We start from the raw sequence: 26734 nt of genomic DNA on the forward strand, positions 1-26734 counted from the left end.
AATGACTTTAAAAAGTTCACTCCTAAATCAACTTAAAAAATATGTTTAAATTCAAAATTCAGTAATGCTTATTATACAATTTCTTAACAAGAGGTAGTGTCTATTTTATATTTTGGTAGCAATTAGTTTTTAAAGTACTTTTCGTTTAGAAATACATTAAATAATATTTTTTATTTTATTTCTTAAAGTTTGTTTTGACATCAATATGTTAAAATAATATGAAAACACTGAGAAATTAATTTGAAACAAAGAATTAAATTAAATTAATTTTTTTTCAAAAATATTTTTAAAACATAAAAATAAACAGACTTGTAGATACCATTCTGAAAGGTGCCTAACTTCCTAAAGGTGAAAAACATAAAGGTTAATGGACCTTTAAGTGAACTTAATTAGCTTAGCTTGCTGTTATTAAAGTCTTGGTAAGTATATCTGTCAATTTTTCAAGTTCTAGTTATGAACTAAATTGATGCATTTTATATACACATGGACAATAATTTTATTAACCTTCAACTTCAATATTTGATGCAATGAACTAGATTGAATTTATTACCCAAATTATATTCTATCAAAGTCCAATAATGTGGAGTTGAGATGGCTAATGATGGCTAAGAACTAGTAGAATAGATTCAAATTGTTGTAGTCCAAGGATTCATATTCAAATTGTTATAGTCCAAGGATTGTCTGTGTAACCATCCTTATTTGCTTAATGTAACTCTTTTGGTGATTGCATTTATCATATTCATAAAAACATTACTCAAGAAGTAGCCAAAAAACAATGATAAACAACTGAATGAAGTAGGGATAGCAAAAAAAGACTTATAGGATGGTGCGGGTCTTTAAGTGCTCGGATCCTTCTTTTAACTTCAACCAAACTTGCTACAGCCATTGAAATGGTAGAGAGAACTAGACTAATTCCAATACACTGAAGTTGCATGATGCCTGATGATCTTTCAAGAGAAAGGAATAAAGAAGAACTCATAGATAAGTATGTGTATGATCATAGATAAGACTGGAATTACAAGAACTAATAGGGTAGGGAAATCAAGATTGTTGATTTTCTGGTGCATTTCTTTTTCTTATTGTGCTGGGAGGGTCTGGAGTTGTGCAAAACATGTATTCATTATGATGCTGCTGCCTAATATAGATAAAATTCTTCAACTTGTGTCATAGTGCAAACTGCCCATAACGTTGATTCCATGCCTTGAGGAGGAACGACAACCTTATTTCTGTTATGAGAAACTAAATTTTTAGCTATGACAATGACCAAAAAGTTGTCCACATAAGTCTTTATAGGTTTTTTTAGGGCATTTTTAATTTTTTCATTATAGCTATATGGAATGATAAACATATGATGTAATAGCTACATATTCAATTTCACGTGCTAATAAAATGACTATAGATTGCCTTTTTAACCCCATGTGATTGTTGTGTTTCCCATATAGAAAAAAAAACTAGTAGTGCACTTTCTATTATTTATATCTTTATCCTTATCCCAATCCCAATTCCAATTCCAATCACTATAACCTACATGGTCAAAGCTATTAGAAAATCCATAAAACAAGTCAAAGTCAATAGTATCTTTGACATACCACAGAATTCTCTTTGAAGCTTTGAAATATATCATAGTTAGTGTCTTCACAAACTTGCTTACAAGCCCTACTTCAAAGAGAATATCTAAATGAGTGTAAGTCAAATATCTTAAACTCCTAACTATCCTAATCTAAATAAGAATTATATTTTATCGATTAAACTGGTTGACCAGTTCCTTTAATCTAATTGGTCGATCAATTCCTGACTGGTGAATCAATCCCTCTTTTCTTTAGAAAAACTAGAAATTAAGTTTGATTTTTAACATGACTTTGGCTTAAGACAAACTCTGAAGACTAATAAATTAAAGATTATAGTTTAGATTAGTGCTAATAAAAAGAAAAAATAGACTCAAATAAGAAATGACAGAGCACCTTATAAATATATAACACATTGTATATATGCATACATCGATGAAGCCACATAAAACATAAGAGTTGTCGACACTAATGAATTGTTTTTTAGATAACAATGAATTTTGATTTAAATGAAAGATTTTACTAATTTGACTTGATAGTAAAATGAAACTTGAATTGATTGGTCATTTGTGTACTTTTTTTTCATAAGATAATCCCAATATTTAGTCTTTACTATATTTTACAAATAAAATAATTAACTTATAATTCTCATTCAATATATTTGATAAAAAAATCCTTTGACTTTCAGCTAAAGTACCTAATGTTTTATAACTATTAACACAACTAAAAAATCTTGATTTTTTTAATGAAATTTTAGTGTTGATTTGAATAATAAAGTTCCTCATATGTTTTTTAATTTTTTTTTAAGTTCCTCATCTATTAAGTTTTAAAAAGTTTACATATCACACAAATAGTTTTCCATTCTAATCATTTATCCTAATTATCCACTAATTTAATCTAGATAACACAAAATTATAATAAAATTGATCCATTATCCTCCCAATCACACAAATGCACAATAACCCAATTAAACCCTCTATCCTTACATCAAAAATACAAAAAACAACCTAAAATATTAAAAAAACTGAAAAAATATAACTGAAAAAAAAATTATATTGAAAAACAAAATAGAAGCAATATCATTATCAATTACAATAGAATCACCACGAGTGAGACCTATCCATATATATCAATGATTCATTTTACTCTCCTCGTCTTCCTTTTCATGTAACATGGCCTTATATTTTCCCTTTTAAGTACCATCAATCCACTACTCTATTTCCTCAAAATTTTCTCTTTCCTTAATCAATTAATTATATATAGATTCGATAAAACAAACCCTAGCTTCTTCAATGCATCACTTGCCAATAAAAACTTTAATTTTTTTTAAGTTTTTTTCTTAATAAAAAACAATTGCAATTCTTTCCATCAAACTACCTAATTATATCTTTAGATTCATTGAATTAAGAGAAAAATCAAGACATTGTCTTCTCATATGGCTTCAACTAAAAAACATGATGATTTGAAATGCAACCTTACCTACTAGTATCCTTGTAAAAAGAAAACTATGTTGGTAAATTTTGTTAAAGGTTATGTTCTCTTAGCTCTTTTGGCATTTTTAGCATCTTCACTTTGTATTAACCTAAACATTGTGGCATTATGACTTTTTTCATGTTGAGAAAATTAAATTTAATGTAAAAATTACACCTCCAAATTTACAGTGACATTTGATGTAAGACCACATCGAAAGTGATATCTTGGATTGGAGATTTGATGCAAAAGTTTTTTTTTAGAAAAATAGATATTTTACTTAATTTTATATATTTTTAATTTTATTCTATATTATTTATATTTTTTCATTTTCTATTTGAAGAGAATAATTTTCTTAGTTTATTTTCTTATATTCATTATTACTAGGGTGTTTTTAGTTTTTTCTATATAAAGGGTAGTAATAGCTTTTTAGAAAGTGAATGAATGTATAAATTAAATCAAATATTTTATGAGTCTCTCTATAATTATGTTGTTCTTAGTCTTTGAGGTTTTAATTTGTAACCAACCATGTTATCTTACTCTTTATCTCTGTAAATGGCTATTAGAACTCAATGATTCTTTATGATTTTGGTTAGAGGTCACAAAGGACATGATTCAAAGCCTAATGATTTGTGATAGTTAATTATAATGTGTTGTTGAATATGCATGGTTGGAAGAGATCACAGAATAATAAATGCTCATGTAGGAAGATATAAGAATGTTCTCTCGAGAAAAAGATGTCTAATAACTTGATAAAGCTAGAAAAAACTTTACTGAATCTAGGTTTTCTTTGGGAAGAGTAGTAGGCTGAATAATTATGTTACATATAAAAGAACTCTCTAATACTGAAGTTACTTGAGGGTTTTTTGGGTAGATATTATGTAAGAAAAGAACAAAGAGAGTTATATAGTTTTCTTTTGTGTTAAAATGAAAAAAATTCTCCTTTTCTCTCCTAAACTTGGAAATATATAGCTTGCTTATATAAACTACAATATATGGTAATTATAAATGAAATATAGATGAAGTTATAACATGTATAACATGATGTGTCAAAAAAAAAAAAGAGATAGATAATAAAACAAAAAGAAAGAGAGAGAGAAGAGTGAGCAAATGTGGCGGAACAGCCGAAGATCAAGCCTGTTAGGTCGGCCCAACCGAGCTAAAAAACCTCTTTTTTTTTTTTTTATGTATTATCAGAACTAATGTATACGTTACATCTATGTTAATGTTAGTGAGCTTAGATTGCCCGCCATATCATTCTGTCGACCATTACCTTGGGTTAGGAATGATTGGTCCAATAAAGGCCCATGTGTCCAGATAAAATGGAAAGTGGGCCAAGGGAAAGCCCATGTGTTTTCTTACAGTTTTCGTAGTGCTAGCTAGCTTGAGGCGGGGGCGGGAAAGCGAAGCAAGGCTACGCCTTGGGCTCGCTTCTACTACTTATAAGATCAGTTATCAGAATCAGTAGAGCTCTCTCTTTTTCTTTCGGCATTGCTAAAATCAGTTATTGACTTCAACTCAGTAATGGGTATCAAGGTGAGTGAGCTTGTTCAATGATAATCTTTTTTCAGTAAATCTTCAGTTAGGAATTAGGGTTTTTTATTTTGATTGTGGGAATTAATTATAATTGATGGAGATTTAGGGTTTGACAAAGCTGCTGGCGGATAATGCTCCAAAAGCTATGAAAGAGCAGAAATTCGAGAGCTACTTCGGTCGTAAGATTGCTATCGATGCCAGCATGAGCATTTACCAGTTCCTTGTCCGTCTCTCTTTCACTCTTTACTGATTATCAATATCTTTTGTTTTATTTTTAGGTTTGGGGTTGCTTTTTTTTTTTCTTAATTTAATAGGTATAAGAAGAAATGAAGATTTTTTATTTTATTTTTTTGAGTAATTTAAATTACGAAGTAAAGTCTCTGTGCATTGAATTGAATTGCAGATTGTAGTTGGAAGAAGTGGAACTGAAATGCTGACTAATGAGGCTGGTGAAGTCACCAGGTTGGATGGAGCCTAACGATGCCTTTTCTACATCCTTTGTTTGTTTGTTTTAACGTAGATTTAAAACGGTTTAATTGTATTTTATTTTTGGTGTTTCATTTTGTAGTCACTTGCAAGGCATGTTTAATCGCACTATTAGGCTTCTTGAGGCTGGAATCAAGCCCCTGTAATCTCGCACCACCTCCTCCCCATCTTCTCTCTGTTTCGCTACTTGTAGCTTCTTTATTTCTTGAATTTCTTGTGTTTTGTTTTCCTTACTGAAATTGTTAATCTATATTTCAGCTATGTCTTTGACGGGAAGCCTCCAGATTTAAAAAAACAGGAGCTTGCTAAGCGGTACTTCTTTTACTTTTTTTTAATATGTACTTATGCCCCAAATTCACATTGCCTTGCATAACCTTTTCCTTTCTTGCTTCGCCATTAATCATTCTTCTCATATCACACATGCAATGCAGATACTCAAAGCGTGTTGATGCTACTGAGGATTTGGCTGCAGCTGTTGAGGTACCTAAATGTTCATATCTTTCTTGAATATTCCACTTATACTTTTCATTACTTTTCAGCTTACTCGATGTTTTTTTCAGATTAAGTATTCTGTAAAATTGTGTTTTTTCATTTCAGTCTGGTGTTAAGGAAGATATTGAGAAATTCAGTAAACGGACAGTCAAGGTCTGTTTTTTGCTTTGTTTGATCTCTTTTGTTTGCCATTACTTTACATTATCCCATCATGGTAACATCGGTTTCTGTAAAGATTTTTACTTATGTCGGACAATAACTTTTGATGGCGACATCTTTTTTTCATCTGTTTTTACAGGTGACAAAGCAGCACAATGATGACTGCAAAAGACTTTTAAAACTCATGGGAGTGCCTGTAATTGAGGTGATATTGTGTTCCGAGATTTTTACTGGTGGATTTGTTCAGTGCAAGGCTTTTTATTTTTTCACTTCTTGTAAATGCAAAGTTTTTTTTGTCTATGCAACTTGCGATCATCAATGACATCATAAAAAAACTGATACTTGGGAAATACTTTTTGTTCTATAGGCTCCTTCTGAAGCAGAAGCACAGTGTGCTGCGCTTTGCAAATCAGGAAAGGCAAGTATCTTGCTTCTCCATGATAATTTGACTATTTTGGGTTCTTTAGCATGTCCATAACATTGTGAATGGCATTTGAAGTGTGTCCATTTCATTTCCAATTCACTTGTTTGGATTATCTTGTCTTAAAGACACTGTTTGCTTGCCTGCCTGAAATTTCTCAATGGGCCCTGATTTCCATGGTGGCTTTACCATGGCAGTGTTCACACCTTTAGTTATGTAAGGAAAAAAATGTAGAATCATACCTTTCTCTAGGGTTTTCCCATTCTTCTTATGGAATGGTTTTTGATGATTCATGCAATGTCCCATATGTTTCAGGTCTATGCTGTGGCTTCTGAAGACATGGATTCCCTTACTTTTGGAGCCCCTAGATTTCTTCGCCATTTGATGGATCCCAGCTCAAGGAAAATCCCGGTTATGGAATTTGAAATTCCAAAGGTCCTGTGAAAACGTGAACACTGTTGCAATTGCTTGATGTTCAATTCACTGTTCTGATAATGGGTTTGTTTCAGATCTTGGAGGGGCTAAACCTTAGCATGGATCAATTCATTGACCTATGCATCCTCTCTGGTTGTGATTATTGTGACAGCATTCGAGGTGCTGAGGACTCTTGTTTGTTGGTTCAACTGTTTATTCTTAACTCTTCTAATAAAATTTTTGACTATTTAAGCTTGTATTGGTTCAGCTTGAAAATGTGATGTTGCATTCAGTAATTAATGCTCTTGGAAATTGATGCCACAGGAATTGGAGGACAGACTGCCTTGAAACTCATCCGACAACACGGTTCTATAGAGAGCATACTAGAGAACATAAACAAAGAAAGGTGATTATCTAAGTTTTTAAGATCATCATCTTTCATTGTTGCTTGCATTCCATGTATTTGAAATGGTAGTGAATGATCAATTAGACTAAATATGTGAATATTTTTATTTAAAATTCAGGGGATATAACAAATCAATATCCTATATGTTTTATGCCTGTTTTGTTGAATTTTCAGTTGCATCTGAAAGTTTCTTGCAGTCCTTAACTTATTTTTCATGTGTTCGTGCTGGAATCACCTTACGTATTTTTGGCTTGGTTGGTCCTCGTGTTGGGCAACCTACTGGCTTGGCTTGATTCAGATTCTTTGGACTTGTTCCTTGGTTGATTTTGGCTTTGTAAACATTTGAAATGCAGTTCTTCTTATCAAATGAATAATGTTGAATATATGCTGTGGTCTATAATTTGTCAAACCAAACTTATTTTCCACTTATGATGTGCACCGCTACACATGGTCTTTTTTTCATGCTAATAATTTTCTAGGACAACAATTTTTCTAGTTTATATAGAATGATTTCACATTTGTCTGATAACTTGCTGTTTTTTTTTTTTTTTTTTTTTTTTTTTTTGTTCTTTTACTGATTGTTCATTAATCACACTCTTCATATCCAGGTACCAAATACCAGAGGATTGGCCATATCAGGAGGCTCAACAGCTTTTTAAAGAACCAGCTGTCCTTACTGATGAAGAGCAACTTGATGTCAAGTGGACTTCCCCGGATGAAGAAGTGAATGAATTATTATTATTATTTGGTTTAATTTTTGAAACTTTATGTTTATTCTACTGTCTTTCAATGGCTTTGTGTCAATATTTGAAATGGTTGCATCTGAAATGTTTCAGGGTTTGATTACTTTTCTGGTGAATGAAAATGGGTTCAACAGTGACAGGGTGATGAAGGTGTGCCTCTATCATTTGTACAAACATCTTTATGCAGACATTTCATAATGCTATGTTTTGCAATATGGAAACATGCATTATTAATTTGTATTGATTTCTTAAATTGGAACAGGCAATAGAGAAAATCAAAGCTGCCAAGAACAAGTCCTCGCAGGGCCGGTAAGTACTGCTAAGCAAACAAATGGAGATGGAGCCTTGAATTTTTATAGGGATACAACAAACCAATCCTTAGGATTTCAGATATTCCCCAACCTGCAATATTGAAATTTGGCAATTTTTTCAGCAGTCCTTAGATGATCTTACCATTTCGCAATCATGGATGGATAACAACATGGCAGTTGATTTTTTTTAAAAAAATTAGTGGGAAAAAAGTTGCACCGCATTCTTCTATAGAAAAATAAAAATTGCAACCCTGTTGAAACTTGAAACTCTGGGAACTGATTTATACTTGACCTGTTGTTATTTTCTACTCTGATTTGCCCTATCTTTCTCTCTGCAGATTGGAATCATTTTTTAAGCCAGCTGCCAACCCATCTCAACCTGTTAAGCGGAAGGTTTGATTATATCATGCATTTTAAGGATGCTTCCATGATTTCTGTTCCTGAATATCATTGATGGGGCTAGTGGAAGATGAAACTATTCTGAATTCTTATCCTGGTATCATATGCGAGGATAATATAAAAAAGGGAGGGAAAAAATTTAGGCAAGGTGTAAGCATTGAGGGTTTGCAGTTTAGTTTGAAGATTTAGGATTGAGTAAAGTTTGGAGGTTTAGAGCCTAGTGTTGGAGAGAGATCACGAGCTAGGGTTGATGGTCAGGAGTCAAGGTTAAAGATTCAGAATTATGGTTGAGAATTGAGTGTTTGCTCTTACTGTTCCAGGTATTGGTTACAAAGGGGTGGTTGACTGTTTAGGGTGGATGGTTTAGGATCTTTGGTTGACAGTGGGAGGTTTGTCGTTTTACAGTCTAGGGTTTATTGTGTAGAATTTATGATTGAAAGCTGAGGGCAAAGGGTTTAAAGTAAAGGGTTTAGGATCTAGATTAATGATTGATGGTTCAATGTTGGGATTTGAAGTTGAGACTTCTATCATTTTATCTTATTAGCTTTTCAGAATTGTACTTCTGTCACTCAATATCCTTTACCTTTTCTAACAAAGTAATATAGACCGTGAAATAAGGATATAGTGGAACAAAATTAACTGGGTGGTAGAGTTGTGGAAAAACATCTGTCTTTTATATTTTGAACATGGAACAATATGTTAATGCTGAAAATTGAGGGAATTAAAATCTTAGATCAAAACAGTATGTATAGAAGGTATGAACCGCCTGAACAAGATTGAAGAGAGCAACTAGAGCTATTACTCGCCACATCAAAAAATATTTATTATGAAAGATGTAAATCCATTGGAAAAATAAAAAAAAGTATATGTCGGATTAAATGGTAATTGTTGCTAATAACAGATCATTGGTTTAAATGAATAGCTCAATATAATAGATAGACCATTCTCTTCATCTTAGAACATTACTTAGGCTTGCCCAGGGGGGATTGCTCTTCTTTTGCATTATCTTACATTTTGTTGTGTTTTAACTCCATCCTCCAATTTCTTGTTGTACATGTATTTATGCTTATTATTTTTTTAGTTTCCTCTGTATTGTAATTTTGACTAGCTATTGAGTTTTATAATTTGCTTTAGTGCTTAATATAATTTCCTTTTATTTAAAAAGAGAAATTTTGATTGTCTAAAAGATGGTGGTGTCTGCCAAGTGACCTTTTCTTTTGTTCTTTCCTTTTTTTTTTGGGAGGGGGGAATGGAACAATATGTTCAAGAATTGAAATCTTAGATCAAAACACCATGTATTGAAGGTATGAACTGCCTAAACAAGAGTTGTTGTTGAAGAGAAAGCAACTAGAGCTATTACTCACTACATCAAAAAATTTCTATTAATGAAAGATGTAAATCCATTGGAAAAATAAAAGGTACATGTCTGATTAAAAGATGATTGTTGCTAATAACAAATTGTTGGTTTAAATGAATAACTAAATAAAATAAAGAGACCATTCTCTTCATCTTAGATCATTACATAGGCTTGCCCTTCTTTTTTGGGAGTGGGAGGGTTTCATGCTAACTTCTCCATTTCCAGCCCTCCCAGTTCCCGCCTTGGCTATCTTTTGTATCCCCGATCAGAATTTGGATACATTTCTCACCAGTAATGACAATACCAGGAAAGCTACTTTATCTTAGCTAATTTGTTTCTGTACTGTTTGGTTTGGTTTATGGAGAGACCCACTTAGCCTTGCACAATGATGGATGGGCCTCCACCGCCGAAAAACCCACCCATCATCTTGGAATTCAAGCCTGGATCCTCTAGGTTGAAATTTCCAGTTTCAACGATTGGGTTGTCACCTTGTAGAAGGTTAAGTATTTTTGTAGGTGCAGCAGCCATATGTTTGGTAGCAACAACCATTAATTTAAACCTGATTTCCATAAAACAATGACCCTTCTCCCATGCTTGTTATTCCATTGCCAGTTTAAACCTGAATGGTACCATAATTTCTTGATGCACTGGGTGGCAGGGTACTAAGTGTGTTCTTCATCCTCCAAAATCAGCAATCAAGCTTAAAATGCTCTCTCTGCAAGTCTGTAGTTGTCCCTCTGTGCCCAAGACCATTGGCAGTCTTAGCATGCTGACACTGAATTTGTTTTCGAAGCACTGCACAACATCACCCAGAGGTGTCTGCTTCAGCGTCTGAAGCTGAAAACCCTGGTGAACCTTTAGAGCCCATCTACTTTCACTTTTTTTTTTCCCCTGCTGGGTTCATCGTGGTGTCAGTTACCATTACTTGCAACTACTCCTAGGAGAGAAGTGAATTGCTGCTGTTGAGTTTTTATTATTTGTTCACAATTATTCCAGACATAAATGCTAAGATGATGTATGAAATCACAGGCTAGACGTGATATATGTTTTTTTTTTTTTAAAATGATTGGTAACAAATCTCAGTTTTTTTCATTCTTTGTTTTTTTTTCCCGAGAATTAATTGCCTTAGTTTCTTTGCATCCCTATCACCTTGTCAATTTTCATTGCTTAGTGTAGATATGACTTGGTGCTACAGTGTTTCAAACAGATGTTTTATTGATTTTTTCTTTTTATAAGGTCTCTCCAAGTCTTACCCCTGATTCATTAAGTATAGATAATTGCAGCAAGTCATTCAGTAATGCTTGTTATTTGTTCATGCTTCTGACAGGAAGCCGAGAAGACCAGTAAAGAAACTAGCGCAAAAAAATCAAAGGGTGGTAGTGGTAGAAAGAAGTAATCGGCTGGCATAATTACATCCATATTAGATGGATTTGACCGCATTTGACATTCTAATCAGGTAAACACACGTGGAAAAATCTTCCTGTTGATTTTGTCTTGCATTCGGTACATGTGTTGAGGGCAGTGTATATAGCTATGTTTTTATCAAGTAAGGTGATTTTACGGCAGCTAGCACCAAATGAATATTTTCTCCTCTCAGTAGTCATGCATGAACTATTGCTTTTACACTGCCCTCATCACATGAAGCCAGATTTTGCCTCTCTGCAGTAAATAGAACAGAAGTCGTCTTGTCTAGGTGACAGAATATGAAAGATCTATAAGATTAAGCTGTGCATGCGCGGGCACGCATCTGTACCTTGAAAGTCGCCTGACAGCTTTACCTTTCTTGTTTGTTATCAGGTTACTGGTCTTCACATCAGAGAACATCTTGTTTCTAGCAGGACGCATGCAATTTCAAATTTTTCCTAGAATGGTAGTTTTGTAACTATGGATCCATGAATTTTTATTTCCCCCCCTTCCTCGTCTGGATTGAAAACCTTTGCTTTCGGCATGTGTTATGAAATTGAAATGGTCTCCCAAGAAGGTACATGTATATTAGAACACGCCCCCACCCCCCCGCTCAACAGTCTAGCTCCTATAAACCGAGCCAAGATAACGAAAGCACGCTGCCAACTACGCAACTCTCAGGATTGCCATAGATCAAAAGAAAGTATTTTCTTGTCCTGAAGCTTTCTATTTGATCCCAGAGCAAGATCCGAGCAATTACAAGTAGAATTGGAGACTCAATCAGTCAAAAAGGTTACAATCATATCTTATATGGTGGTTTACCCTACTCCTGTAGCCACGACTCTCTTCCCCAACCCTCAACGAAGTGTGCATGTGATCTGCCAATCGGCATTCAGCTGCATGACCGAGTAAAAGGACCTCTGTAAGCTCTTAATTCAGTGCTTCCTTTGCTTAGCGGTGTAAAACAACTTCGCACGCCCTTAATTTAGTGCTTCCTTTGCTTGGCATCATCAATGTGGAACATAAGCTGCAAAATAATCAGGTTTCAGATGAAGAATTAACTCCCACCAGATCTCCAAGACTAAAAGCTTTCCAAGTTGGATAGAATACTTGAGAGATTTCATGGCATTTACCTTTGTCCCAACGTAAAACGTTATAAACATACCACCCATTACAGGCAATCCTGTACGATTGAACATTGCATCAATTATGCAGTTGCTTGTCAAGAAAATAGTCAGGAAAATAATTTGTACACTAGCAATTATGAGGTTAAATGCTGACAACCAAGCTTTGAACCTCATGAATGCCCAGGGTTTGACACTTTAATGTACCAAAAAAAAAAAAAAACCAAAATTTCTAATTTCGCATACAAGGCAGGAGGAGCTTATAATACCTTGTCTTGAAAGAAATTGTGAAAACAGCCAGTTAATGCCTGATGGCCCAATTACATACCCAGCAAGGTTTGCCACCTACATCATATGAAGAGATCAAAAGCTATTGTATGCAAAACCAAGAAATGTTTCAAAATGCAGGGGAACAATCCAGGAAATATTAGGAGTAAAAAATTTGTGCATATCTGCAGAAACTTGGGTACAGTTAAGGACAAACCATGAGACATGTAATGGTGATGGCACCACCGGCTGCACTAATTTCTCGGAAAAGAAACTCCCCAAAAGCACTCTCCACCTAAAAAAAATTTCATTTTACAAAGTTAAACTTCAAATGACAACTCAAACACCTCATCTGATTGTCTATGTGGTACTTAATGTTCCTACCTTCCATTCAATTAATCATGAGTCAACATTTTATGTAATGTACCACTGGTACTAATCACCATCAATAGATACCAATAGTGTTCAAAAGCAATCTAACTGCAATTCTTTAATCAACCAAGCAAGTCATTTCACAGTCCATAAAAGGTCTAATCTATGGCATGCATCGTAAGACTTTCCTTTGGAAGTTGATCTTGTCACCATAGTTCTAGAGGTTTGGGTGGTTCCCTTGATAACAACCATGCTAGACAGGTAGATGATACTTTGCTTTACTTATCCTTTGGTATGGAGTGGTAGGACGATATCTTCACTTATCAATCAATCAGTATGAACATCAGCCATTTGTGAACATGAAAAACCATTCTTAGAACAAGAAATTCAGCTACTGAAACACAAGTCAGCTGCGAGGCTTCTTGCCAGTAGGCTTGATTTCACAGAGGCGTGTAAACTTGGCCAGAAATTACAATTCACTCTTGAACAAGGGCAAACAATCAGTTAATGAAATCAACCATGTGTGTCTTGTGTTTTGAACAGGTGATTATAACCACAGTTTAAAACTGTTACCAAAAGGATCTTGAGCATGAGATCCTTGCTTGGAGTATAATGCCTTTTTTTGCAAACAATGCCCCAGCACTTAGGCTGCAACTAAGTTTCAAATTGTTTTACTGTATTGTATCAATAACCGGCACATAGAAAGATCACCTGTAATGTGTTCGCTGCTGATTTCACCACCATTTCAGGGATAAAGAATAAACATGTTAACCATGCCCATGACAGAAGTTTCCTATGACCAATAAGCTGTCAGATAAAGAGTATACAAAATAGATAAAAGGAAAGTGATTAAACGGGAAAACATGATAGAAGCCACAATTACCATTCTAGATCATGCCAGATGGCAACAAATGTGAATATAACCCATATGTTGAGTAGCTTTCTCTGAGATCCTCCAAGAGGAATATACATGTATCTGAAAGTAATTTATAAAGCCTTTAGCATGCATATGATAGTGAAATCAGGGTTTGCTAAAAGTGAAACAAGTTTCACCTGACAAGCCATTTATTGTATGAAGCATGCCAATTTTTCCAAAAGCTCTCCAAGTTGCAGCAATTATTAATACACCTTGGCATATTCTCAGGGGCCTCAATGCCACATATCTGAATAACACAGTAGTTAAAATATATGTTTGTCCTTCAATATTACTAGATAAAACATATAATTGACAAAAGAACTGGACTAAAAATTTTGGGGCTAGACTGAGGGTGCAGTTCAAGAAAAAAAATAAATTAAATGAGGACCAAAAAACAGAATGAGAAAAGACTTCAAAAAACATACCAGTGACCAGAATCGAAAATAGCGCCAGATAAGGGAGAATTTTAGCCACATGAAATTCAAGACCTGTAGAAGCAGGAAAAAAAGAGTTGAATGTTAATATTTAATACAAATCATGTCCAGTTTTTTGTACATTTCAATAATATGAGCCCTAAGTTGGTATGAGCTCAAGTCAAAGAAATATCAGAGCCCATGGATGAGTTCAAATTGGTTTATTTTCAGAAATGAGCCTCTAAATACACTGAGAATGGATCGATCTTTAGAAGCTCAGTCTGCATGATTCATTATTTACTGTTAACATTACTGTAGAACATAGAGCTTCAGTATATCTTTTTGTTCATGGTTGCAATGGCATTCCAGTCCACTTTATAAAATTTTCATGTCTTACATTTTGTTTGTATGTACAAAAAAGCCTCCTTTGGCAAAGATCTAATTTAAAGATGCAAATACGGAAAATTTGTAACAATGAAAAGGTCATCTTACCCCATATCCAATTATGAATATGTCCATAGGAGATAGCAGTTTCCAGAGACGACTGATCAGCACACCAAAAAAAAAAAAATTCAATTAATTCTTAATTAGACAGGATGTTGAAAAATCCTTGCATGATGTGCATACTTGAATTCTAACCTGATTGCAAAAGCATTGTAACGAAATAGATGCGTCATTAATTCCATTAGAGAAAAGCTGAATAACCAGCGTAACCCATACCAGGACATGTCCCTAACTGTATAATTATTCTGAGGTGTATCTAACTGCATAAACATTATATCACAAGTAAGAAACTGGAAATCCAGGATGTGATGGGAATAATTTCTTACAGAGGTTCACACTTAAAACGCAATGAAAATTTTCAACATCTAGAATACTAATATTGAGAAAGTGAAAATTTTAAGTTTCTCTAACCCAAGCAACAGAAGGAATCTTATCTGATTCTCTAATATGAATCTAGAGTAGAAACTACCTCAGCCATTAATACAAATAGAACAACAATATCGAAGCAGAAAACAATTATATAAATGAAAATCACAAACCTGTGAGACGAAGGCATTGAAGCTTATAATTGGGCCAGCAATATAAACTGGGGCATATACCAAATAGGCGAGGTATATGCTAAAGGAAAACTTCTCCTTCTGGACACTTCTCTCCTAGACAGAAAAAAACAAAATTACGAACTGCAAGAAAAGAGGAAGAAGAAATCCCTCAAAGCATAGCAATAGTAGATAGCAGATACTAGAATAGGTAGGCTCATGCTAAACAAAAGACTAACCTGCAAGAGCCGGTAGCATGTTTTTCCAGACTTACAAGTATGGCAACGTTTAATGTGCTTCTGAGATCACCCGCAAGTAAAATATCAAAAGAAAAAGGAAGACAAAAGGAAAAAAGATTCTCTTCGTTCTCATACTTGAAAATGTAATTTCAAATGCAGTTATGTATTTGTATGAACTTGAGAAAAACTAGGCAAAACATATTCATTAGTTTGATTAGATGTAATTTGAGACAGAGCAAACTTTCACACAAAATATGCAGAAAGAAAAGAAGAAGGAGGACGCAACCTAACATATGTGCTACTAGTTTACCTGCTGATCAAAAAGAGGATCCTGATGTGCCCAATGGTAATCATATCCAAAGCTGATCATTCGCAAAATAACTGTCAAAAACAGAATTTTCTTAAGTGCAGCCAGCTACACCAAATAATTGTTTTTCCCACTTGCATACTGAGCCTCTAAGTACGTATTCAGCAGTAAAATCCCAATAGATGAACGAGTGAGAAAAAAATACCAAAATTAAAACAAATGTGCCATCTAAAAGTTCCACGATAGTTGTCCAAATATGCCCATTGTTGCCTACATTATGATAATATAAGTCAAATTCAATAAATGGAAGTAGCATGATGTCTAAGTGTAAGTCCATGACTAAGATATAACCTTACATAACTCACCCAAAAATGGAGAACGAATATCCTTCATAAACACGATTGCACAGAAGAAAAAATATGTTGAAAAGCCAAAGAACAGGAGAGAAATACTTTGTCTGTGCAAACATCTGCGTTAAGACAAATCTAGTAAAATATAGCACAAATTAGATATCTTGCTGGAAAAACAATGATCACGTAAGGAAAAATAATCATTTCAGCTAGTATAATTATTGCAACGGTATTGTTTTCGACCATTTTGTTGACAATAAAAAAGATAAGCCAACTCATGGTATGAATAACAAGAAACCCAAAAGTCATAGGAAGGAAACGCACCTTCACGAGGAGAAAATTCAGGGAAGCAATTGAGAGGATAAACAGAACGCTAGAAGAGCAAAGAAGGAGAAGGTTGGTGAAACAGAAGGAAAACAAAACATCAGCAAATCAATTAAGCAATTGAGGTAGCAGCAGCAGCAGTAGTGTTGTAGAAGATTACCAAGCTCCGTGAAGATAAGAGAGGTAGGCCAAAGAAATGAGAAGCCACATAAAGGACATTCCTTTAGCTTTAAAGGAAAAAAGGGCCCTTAAAGAATTAGCAAGCAGGGCGAAAAGAGCAAAGACAAGAGAAAGAATAGGCAAATTGGCACGGAAATTTCTCCATTGGGCATCACTAACATCCTGGGATTAAAGATTGAAACTTTAGTAATCGAAAGACATAAAAAAGAGGAAATGGAATGAAACCCAGAAAAGAAAGGAAAGTATTACATTGAGACGAGGAGGGAGAAGCCATCCAGGGCGTAAAGCATAAAGCTCTGATTCATGATCTGTTTTTGTTTTTTTAAGAAAAAAGAAAAAATTAGTAGAACAGAACAACAAAAGAGAAAGAAGGAGACTTTGAGAGATGGAGATGATAAAGAAAAGGAAAAGAGGTACCGAGAGAGAGTTGAAGAGATCGACGGACGATGAAAGCGTAGAAAGCAATGGCATAGAGGACCAGAAAGACGAGCTCTTTGCGCTTCCAGTATTCCTCCTTCTCCTTCTTCATTGTTGATGATATTGCCATTCTACTCACACTATCTATTATTAGTGTTACTAATTGAACTCAAAAGGCATCGATTGGATTGGAGAGACAAGATGGGAAATGAAGATTGAACTCAAATGCTGCTGCTGCTGCTGTTCCTCTTCCCTAGCTATTTTTTAATTTTCTTCGGCTACAATTGGGTTCGATATTAGCACATCCATGCTCAGCAGCTACGGCCTTTTCCGTCCATTTCTTTGGCCCAAACCCATTTAACAGCAAACCATTTCATCTTGATTTTGTTTTTTAATTTTCTTTCATTATCTTATCCTTTTTTTTGCCCCTTCCATTTATGCATCTGGCAACAACGTGCACGTGTACAAGAGAGTCGTATGGAATACAACGGGAGAAGGCAAATTTTGCAGTGATACTGGTGGTCAAACAAACGCTATCATCCTACATCACATCCACGCACGCATGCTCAGCATCCAACATATTATGAGTTCATTTTTTCAAGAATAAAAAAGAAGCGAGTGTTAATAAAGGATCAATAATATTCCAATATTTAAGTGATGGTTTAGGAAACAAATACGTAGACTTGTGCTGTCAAATAAATCTATTTTTATTGTAATTAGTTGTCATATTCGGGTATTGCAGCTACCGATTAAAAATATATCTCTTAGAAAATAAATAAATATTTAACATTTTATTCTTTAAAAAAAAATATCTTATTTAAGAAGTTGTCATTTAATAATATGGTCACTAGAAACCTAACTGGTTAACAGAGATTCTATGGTACAAGACTAATTATGCAAAAAGAAAAATACTATCACCCTTTAAACGTTCTACCTGATGCAAGTTGCATTGCTGGTTTTATCTTAAATTTCTAAAGGTTTATTTGTATTCCATATTTATTGATCATTTTATAATATTGTGTTTGTAAATATTCGTTTAAGAATATTTTTAAATCTAGTGTTGACAAATATTATGTAACCTAAAAGATACAGTATTCTTGACTCTGATGCTAGTGAATAAATCTGTAAAATTCTGTATTAAAAGAAATAACAATTATTTTTTTGTTTTTTTCCTTTTTTATTTTTTTATTTATGTAGCTTGATTTTAAAAACTTAAAAAAAAAAAATGGGTCGGGTCAAGATTCCAAACCAGAACCAGTGACCTGATTTGGCCACTATTGCATGCATACACCAATAACAGGGTAATTAATTTGACAAAAAAAGAAAGATGAAGAACTTACCTGGCGAGGCTACGGATGGAGGCGAAGCTGAGGGAGACGGTCATGCACTGCTCACGGTTGAAGACCTAGTCTGCTGTTCATGACGGAGACAGGATTATTGGCGATCTGCAAATGAAGGCAAAGCTGAGGGTGATGGTCATGCACTGCCCACGGTTGAAGACTCGGTCTGCTGTTCACAGCAGAGACATGATTGATGTCATGAAATAGGGTTTCCTAATGTTACTTTCATGGAAAACGAAAAGAGCACAGTGCAACTTGCCTATGCTATTTGCTGTTGCTACACCACAATGTTGATGTTGCTGGACATACGGGGAGTGCAGCTGATGCCGGTGGCTGTTGCTTTAGGAGGGGAGGAAAGGACATAAGGGTTCCCTTTGCTGCAGCTGCGGAGACAGGATTACTGGCGAAGCTGCAGATGGAGGCAAAACTGAGGTTGATGGTCATGCACTGCCTGCGGTTGAAGACTCGGTCTGCTGTTCACAGTGGAGATAGGATTGCTGTCATGAAAGAGGGTTTCCTAACATTACTTTCATGGAAAATGAAAAGAGCACAGTGCAGCTTGCCTATGCTATTTGCTGTTGCTGGACATGCGGGGAGTGCAGCTGATGCCGGTGGCTGCTGCTTTAGGAGGGGAGGAAAGGACATTTGCTGCAGCTGCTATGTAATAACCCGGCTTAACCTGTCATATATTGTCCGCTTTAGGTCTTCTGCCCTTACAGTTTTGTTTTTGGTGATGCGAGTTCATATATGAGCCTAACGCCCCAAAACGCATATAACAAGTTAACAACCAGCACTATTAATAAGGCCAGTTACCACTCTTTCACCCGTCGATGTGAGATATTACAATCCATTCTCTTAAGAAGCCTGACAACCTCGTTGGCACAATCAGACAACTATTGAAGTTGACTCTGATATCAAATGTAACACCCTAAGATTTTATCATGAAAATTGTATTTATCATGAGAAAAAATCAAGGTGTTACATGCTAGCTTGTGTTAGCTCCTGGTTGCTGGAAGGAAATGAAGACTTCTACTAGTTCTGCCATTTGCTGAGGGAAGGTGCGGCTGAGGAGCACCTGTTGTTGCTGGTTTAGAAAGTAGCCTTCTACTGCTAACGATGGCAGCTTGCTGAGAAGAGGATGCTCACAGTGGCAGCTTGTTGAGAGGAGCTGCTGGCATTTGTTGCTGATGGTGTCAGAATATCAAGTTGCTGAAACTAGTGCCACATCTATATCAGAGGAGGGGGAATTATGGCAGGAATCTGGAGTAGGAGAGCTGGTGTTTCGATGATGAGGAAAGGAGGAGCAACCCCACTATTATCTAGGCGTCTCTACTACCAATGCTGCTAGTAAGAAAGGATGTCCATGGTGCAACTTTCCTGGTCTCGTGGTTTAGTGATGTCATGCTTTGATGAGGACCATATTTGATAAGTTAAAAAAAAACAGTAGAGTTCAACTGAAGGAGGGGTTACCGGGACAAAAAGATGAAGCTGATTTCTCTTTTCTTGGTGTTGGCGGTAGAGATATTAACAAAGAGAGGGTACTGGCTGGTATTGGTATTGATTGATTCTAAATATAAAAAAAAGCAAGGGGCGGCGGCTGGTCTCAGTAGGTGTTTTACCATCTTCTTTTTTGTAAATGTTTTTTTTTTTTTTTAGGTTTCTAGTAATGCCTTTTGGGTCCTTCATTTTTTGCATACAGTGAGATTTATATTTATAATGTTAGAGTCTCTTCGCATGTGAGAAATAAAATTTCAATTAAACTCATTTTTTTTTAAGTTTGAATTTGATTAAGAATCAAATTTAAAAGCGGATAACTATCATTATCTTGAAGATATGGATAGAATGACAAAAGTACACTGTAGTCCCTAGTTTTCATGCAAGTTGACAAATCACACTTTTCATTGAAATAAATCTTTGATCTTTTAATTTTACATTTTAAACCCAAAAAAATTAAATTAAAAAGCTAATGGGCCAAAATTGGATTACAACAATAGTGTGGCATAATTATAGTAAAACATTTATATATAAGCAGCATAGTATTATTCAATAAAGCAGTATCCTATCAAATCTTTTCCTTCTCTATTTTTACATGGTATCAAAGTTGGTGACCTAGCTCTCTACCTCTATTTCTTACCTTAATTTTCTGCCAATTGTCCAATATTATAGAGCACAAACACTTTTCTAAGGAAGGCAAGAGCAATGCCTTCAATCCTTTTTTTCTCTATCATTCTAATCATCTAGGATTGATGCTTGTTTTAAAGCCTCTCAGCGACGATAATTACTCTACCTGGTGCAAATCTATAACTATCTCCTTAAACGCTAAAAATAAGTTGGAATTTATAGATGGTACAATACATATAACATCTGCCAAAAGCCAACCAGATGATCACGCTTCGTGGAAAAAATGTAATGACATGATTATATCATAGATTCTCAATTCAATTATACCAGAACTTGTATATAGGGTTATACACTCAACTACTGCCCTGGAAGTTTGGGAGGACCTTATCATTTTTCTCGTAGCAATACCCCTCGTATCTTTCAGATTGAGAAGGATATCGCTTGTACTTCTCAAGTATAGATGACTGTTGCGGCCTGCTACACAAAGCTGAAAGGATTGTGGGATGAATTGGGTTTCTATAGCAGAACTGCTTGCTCTTTTAGGGTAAATCATAAGAGAAGATAATTGATGCAATTCCTTATGGGACTAAATGACTCTTACAAGGCAATTTGAGGACATATCCTATTGCTAAATCCTCTACTTGATGTTCGTTAGACATATTCCTCCATTCTTCAAGAAAAGAAGCAACGCAACTTAAGTGATACACATGAGATAATAGAAGCTGCTACCATAGTAGTTTAACAAGATGAACTCATAGCTCTAGCAGTTCGATCAGGACAAGGTACTTCCTCTCGCTCTAACTCTTTTAACTGTAAGCTATTGAATTGCTCATACTGTGATAATGATCATCATGTACGAGAAATATGTTAGAAACTATATGGTTATCCACTGGGCCATCCAAAACATAAAGCTAGCCATTTCAACCGTTAAGGTAGTCGTCCTCATTACAATAAGTCTACCTAGCTTTCAGCTAATTACGTCAAAGAAAGTCTTGCAATGCATGAGATATAGTCAGTCATGAATGGGTTCTTTGATTTACAGTTTCAACAGATATTGTCCATTATGAATAATAAAGGGACATATCAAACCTCCAAACCTCAGGCCAATGTTGTTGTTACTTCTTTAGGTTTGTTGCAAGCACCATTAAGACTACATCAATTGATTCTCGACAGTAGTGCAACTGACCATATCATTTCTTCTCTGAATTTTCTTATCAATAGTCATCAAAATTCTATTTTACCACTGGTTATTATGCCAAGTAGAGAACATGCTCCAATTACATCCACCATTACTTTGCGTTTAAATTTTATTGTTTCTCTAAAAAATATGTTTGGTGTGCCATCTTTTAAGGTGGATTTAATGTATATAAGTCGAGTTATAAGAGGTCTCAATTGTTTAATAACTTTTTTTCTCTATTGGTGTATTTTACAGGACCTGGCAATGAAGATGACAATTGATTTAGGTAAACAACAAGGCAAATTTTATTATTTAGTTGCATTAACATTAACAAGATCAACACAAAAATTCCAACCCTCTGTTGCCGTTGCTACCAAATCATTTTGTTCTCATGTCATCTCCTCCATCGAGTTATGACATCCCTGTTTAGGGCATTTATCTTTCTCTTGATTAAATTTTATGGCAAAAAATTTACTCAATTTTCCTTTCAAATTCAAAGATGCTTATGATATTTGTGCACTTTCAAAACAATATCGACTTCCTTTTTCCACCAGTTCAATTTTCTCTATTCTATTGTTTAAATTAATTCATTGTGATATTTGAGGCCCTTGTACAATTTCTTTCTTTTCCGGTGCTAAATGCTTTTTAATAATTGTGGATGATTATTCTAGATTTATAAGGGTATTCTTTATGCATCACAAACATGAAACACAAAATTTACTTAATTTTTTTTTCTTTTGTCAAAACCTAATTTAATGCATCCATCGCAAATATTTGCGTTGATAATGGAGGGGAATTTTTTTCTATGCTGAATTTTTTTGACAAAATAGCATAATTTATCAACACTTTTGCGTTTATACACCCCAACAAAATGGGGTTGTAGAGCGTAAACATCGTCATATCCTTGAGTTTGCTCGTGCCTTTCATTCTCAAGCTCATTTGTTTTTGTATTTTTAGGCAGAATGCTTTCTTACTGGTATCCATTTAATTAATTGTTTATCCACACCACTTTTTTCTTACCAAACCCCTTTCGAAAGATTTTATGGCAAGGTCCCTACTTACTCCCTTCTTAAGGTTTTCAGTTGTCTTACATATGCTACTGACGTGTATGCCACATATAAATTTTCTCCTAGAGCTAAACATTGTGTTTTTCTAGGTTATCTGGTCGGCCAAAAAGCTTACAAGCTCTACAACCTCACCACCCATAAATTTTTCACCAGTCGTGATATTGTCTTTCATGAACATATTTTCGCTTATAAATTATCTCTGACTATTCCTGCATCTCTTGAACAAACACTTGCATCTATAACTCCTACACCTATCCTTCCTCTTTCCATATTAGATCCTCATTCTGTAGACTTCCCCATCTCCTCATCTCCCCATCTACGTCTCTCACTCCAGTCCCTTTAATTTTTTCTCCCTCGATTCCCAACAATATCACTAAGTCACCTTTTCATATGCTTCATTTACAGACTTTATATTATTCCTAGTGCCATCACAACCCTCTTCGCGCTTTACATAATTATGTTTACAACCAAGTAACGTCTCCCAAACCATCTCTGGCTTTATCGTTTGGTCCACCCATATGTATAAGGTATCCTTTTTGTAATTTTCTTTCTTACCATTGCTACTCACCACAGCAATGCTCTTTTATTACCATCGTTAGTCAGGACATTGAGCCTCGCTCTTATATAGAAGATGCTTCCATTCCACAATGGCAAGTTGTCATGTAATCTGAACTAACGACATTGAAAGCTAACCACACTTGGTCCCTCACTTCTCTCCCTCCTAGAAAAACACCCACTGTCGTTGGATCTACAAAATCAAGCGCCATTTAAATGGCACTATCGAGCATCACAAAGCTCTATTGGTGGCCAAGGGTTACACACAACTAGAAGGTATCAATTTTTATGACACTTGCTCTCCTATTGCTAAAATGATTACTGTCCATTATTTGTTAGCTTTAGCAGCAACACATAATTAGTCCCTTCACTAGTTAGATATGCATAATGTTTTCCTTTACAGTGATCTTTATGAAGAAATTTATATATGTCCACCTCCTGGTCTTTATTTATAGGGGGAGAGTTTGGTATATCGCCTTAACAAGTCATTGTATAGATTAAAACAAGCTTCTCGCCAATGGTTTGCTAAATTCTTTGCAGCTATTCAAGCTGCCGGATATGTTCAGTCTAAAGCAGATTATTCATTATTCACAAGTCACAATAGTAAATCCTTTACCGCATTGTTGATATATATTGACGACATTCTTATCATAGTTAATGACCTCAAGGCTATATACAAGCTTAAAAGATTTTTACATAGTCGTTTTTGAATTAAAAATTTGGGCAATTTGAAATATTTTCTGGACATTGAGGTCTCTCAATCATAAAAAGTATTTCTATCTCATAGTGGAAGTACACTTTAGAAATTCTAAAGGATGGTGGGATTTTGGGTGTTAAACCTATGGATTTTCCTATGGAACAAAACACAAAACTCTAGATTCAAGTGATTTACTTAAAGATCCATCTCGATATAGGTGACTTGTGGGGCGTCTAATTCACTTTACCATTACCCAACCGAATATCATATATTCTATATATATGCTGAGTCAATTCATGCATGCGCCATGCAAACCACACATGGAAACTGCCTTGTATGTGTAGCATTATTTGAAAGGTGCTCCAGGACAGGGTTTGTTTTTCTCTTCTTAAAATGATTTGTCTCTGCGAGCTTTTTGTGATTCAGATTGGGATTGTTGCCTAATGACTCAGAGATCCATTATAGATTATTGTGTTTTCTTGGGATCTTCACTTGTTTCTTGGTGAAGAAAAAGATAGAAAATAGTATCACTCTCCTTAGTAGAAGCCGAATATAGAGTCATGATAGGTACATGCTGCGAGTTATTTTGGTTATGTTCATTGTTAAAAGATTTATGAATATTGCATCCGAAACCAGTATTGCTACACTATAACAATAAAACAACTTTACATATAGTGACCAATCTAATTTTCCATAAAAGAACCAGACATATAAAAATAAATTTGTCACGTTATTTGGGATAAAATACAGGATGAATAAATCATAACCCAAATTCATTACTTTAACATATCACCTTACGAGTGTATTCATTAAACTATTGGTAAAGAAGATTTTCTCTATCATAATTTGCAAGTTGAGAGGAAGTGTTAAAAAAAAATCAATAATATCTCAATATTTATGTAATGGTTTAGAAAACAAATATGTAGACCTGTGCTACTAAATATACCTATTCCTGATATGGCGAAACATAATTATAGGAAAACACTTATATATAAAATGTAAAGTATTCTGTCAAATCTTTTCCTTCTTTGTTTTTACAGAGATGGATCAGGTGGTTGAAGTCAAGTCATTGATTTGTTAATAATCATAATCATATCAAAATATACTCTCAAAAAGAAAAGAAAAAGGGTATCACTAGTGAGCAATCAATCCCCTAAATCCAAATATTCTAATTGAGAGGAGGAAAAGAGAGTGAGAGCTAGCATCGGAGGAGGGTAATACATAGCTAGCTAGCTAGGTCTTCCTGATCAGTAGTTATCAGTAGACAAGGATTTCAAGTTAACATGATAGATCTTTTATACCTGCTACATCCTAAAAAGTACAATGATCAATCTTTTACATAATATATATATAAATTGATGATGAACCTAAGGAAAGGTTGATTAATTATTAACCTAGAGAAATAAATAAATAAACAGAGGTTTTTGGTTGATTAGTTTTTAGTCAACAAAGAAAAATCATAAATATATTTTATTATAGAAATAAACTTTAATCTAAAATTAATTTAAAACCCTTTTCGTATAACTTATGAAAATCTTTGAGTCATAATTCAAAAATAGCAATTCATGAATAACTAATTATACAATAAAAATAAAAATAATAATTAGATGTGTGCTTAGTACGTAAACAATGATTCAAAGCAACATTTTAGATAATAGATATAATATGAGTTAGAGTTCATTAAAAAATAATTTTTTTAATTAAATCAAAATCTTGATTCTTTTCTGTAATAATTTTTTTTATTGAAGTCAAAAGTTATTTCTAACAAAAAATATTTATAATAGTAAAAAATTAAAAACTATATTAAATCAAAATTAAAAAAATCATACAAAACATAACCTTAATCAAAATTTAAAATTCATTTATACTACATTTCATACTTAAAACGATTGTTTTGATTCATTCTTATCAAACATGTTTTTAATTTAAAATTATTTTCACTCATTTTTGTCTACTTTTAAATTATGAATTAAAGTAAAAAATCATAATTTAAAAAGTATACCAAAAACAGATTCTTAATCAAGTGAACAGTCAAGAATTCGTAAATTTATATATATGCTATCGTAATAATTAATTAATGAGTAGTGAGTGGGTGCAGGGACAGACTGCACTGCAAAAATGATATGTATATACTATCCATAGATGATGAAAACACATAGCTGGTGTGATGGCATGGTCAATGCATAAATCAGTTGATGTTTCCAATCTTTGGGAATTAAGCATGATCATCAACACTGCCAAGAGAATTTCAATTCTTAATACATAGCTGTTGAGCTTTCCATTACTTTCAATTTATAGCTCGGCAGTAGTACTGTTGTTAACTGGTAGAAGATAGAACATTGTTGGAATATTGAGCATGCCCGTTAAACAGCAAAACAAGATTCTCTTGGAGTCATCTTGCGTGGTCTATCTACCAGGGGCACTTGCCAAGGCCAGTGTTCTTGCACGAGCAGCGCTGCAACTTCCTTCATATATTTTTGTTTTGCTTTGCTTGGAATTCAGTATTTATCCTAGCTTGTTTCTCTAACATAAGGCATTCATCTCCAAACTTTGTATAATATGATTTGCATGGTGTAGGATTGTAAATATATCAGGCTATACATTAAGTAAGAGTTCCAATCTTTACCATATTTTGATCCCACCAGTTTATTTCAGATTCCTTGTT

General features: G+C 34.3%; 2 protein-coding genes across 3 annotated transcripts; one reads left to right on the forward strand and one right to left on the reverse strand.

Annotated features, from left to right (window-relative positions):
* The first annotated feature begins 4414 nt into the window (after nt 1-4414).
* Nucleotides 4415-11754, forward strand: LOC105125234 (5'-3' exonuclease family protein). 2 transcript variants are annotated; one of them, XM_011025597.1, is made up of 18 exons: nt 4415-4571; nt 4678-4794; nt 4975-5033; nt 5140-5199; nt 5316-5369; nt 5489-5537; nt 5655-5702; nt 5848-5913; nt 6076-6126; nt 6445-6564; nt 6639-6723; nt 6868-6949; nt 7558-7672; nt 7786-7842; nt 7955-8001; nt 8342-8396; nt 10418-10608; nt 11087-11144. In XM_011025597.1, the coding sequence occupies exons 1-17, from the start codon at nt 4560-4562 to the stop codon at nt 10592-10594; spliced, it is 1254 nt and encodes a 417-aa protein (XP_011023899.1). In that variant the 5' UTR covers nt 4415-4559; the 3' UTR covers nt 10595-10608; nt 11087-11144. The 2 variants fall into 2 exon arrangements, 1 of the variants encoding a protein (XP_011023899.1); XR_842206.1 differs by lacking the exon at nt 10418-10608 and adding an exon at nt 11557-11754 and having other exon boundaries at nt 4417-4571; nt 11087-11215.
* On the reverse strand, nt 11688-17464 carry LOC105125232 (MBOAT (membrane bound O-acyl transferase) family protein). Its single transcript, XM_011025596.1, has 19 exons — nt 17113-17464; nt 16945-17003; nt 16676-16857; nt 16516-16564; nt 16207-16310; nt 16047-16111; nt 15845-15915; nt 15535-15594; nt 15299-15412; nt 14895-15019; nt 14748-14799; nt 14268-14330; nt 13980-14089; nt 13810-13902; nt 13638-13719; nt 12772-12849; nt 12557-12632; nt 12297-12346; nt 11688-12190 (listed from the first exon to the last, which is right to left on the reverse strand). The coding sequence occupies exons 1-19, from the start codon at nt 17240-17242 to the stop codon at nt 12149-12151; spliced, it is 1605 nt and encodes a 534-aa protein (XP_011023898.1). The 5' UTR covers nt 17243-17464; the 3' UTR covers nt 11688-12148.
* Nucleotides 17465-26734: the final 9270 nt, after the last annotated feature.

This window comes from Populus euphratica, unplaced genomic scaffold (assembly GCF_000495115.2).
Source record: "Populus euphratica unplaced genomic scaffold, PopEup_1.0 scaffold28.1, whole genome shotgun sequence".
NCBI lineage: Eukaryota > Viridiplantae > Streptophyta > Magnoliopsida > Malpighiales > Salicaceae > Populus > Populus euphratica.

Bases quoted from the DNA above. Each gene is read 5' to 3' on its own strand.
- LOC105125234 (XM_011025597.1), top strand. The intron at 4,795-4,974 runs GTCCGTCTCTCT...ATTGAATTGCAG, and splicing joins TGAGCATTTACCAGTTCCTT to ATTGTAGTTGGAAGAAGTGG. The intron at 6,127-6,444 runs GCAAGTATCTTG...CATATGTTTCAG, and splicing joins CGCTTTGCAAATCAGGAAAG to GTCTATGCTGTGGCTTCTGA.
- LOC105125232 (XM_011025596.1), bottom strand. From the start codon at position 17,242: ATGGCAATATCATCAACAATGAAGAAGGAGAAGGAGGAATACTGGAAG. The intron at 15,020-15,298 runs GTTTGTGATTTT...ATGTTTATGCAG, and splicing joins TCAATGCCTTCGTCTCACAG to TTAGATACACCTCAGAATAA. The intron at 14,331-14,747 runs GTAAGATGACCT...CTGCTTCTACAG, and splicing joins TATTCATAATTGGATATGGG to GTCTTGAATTTCATGTGGCT.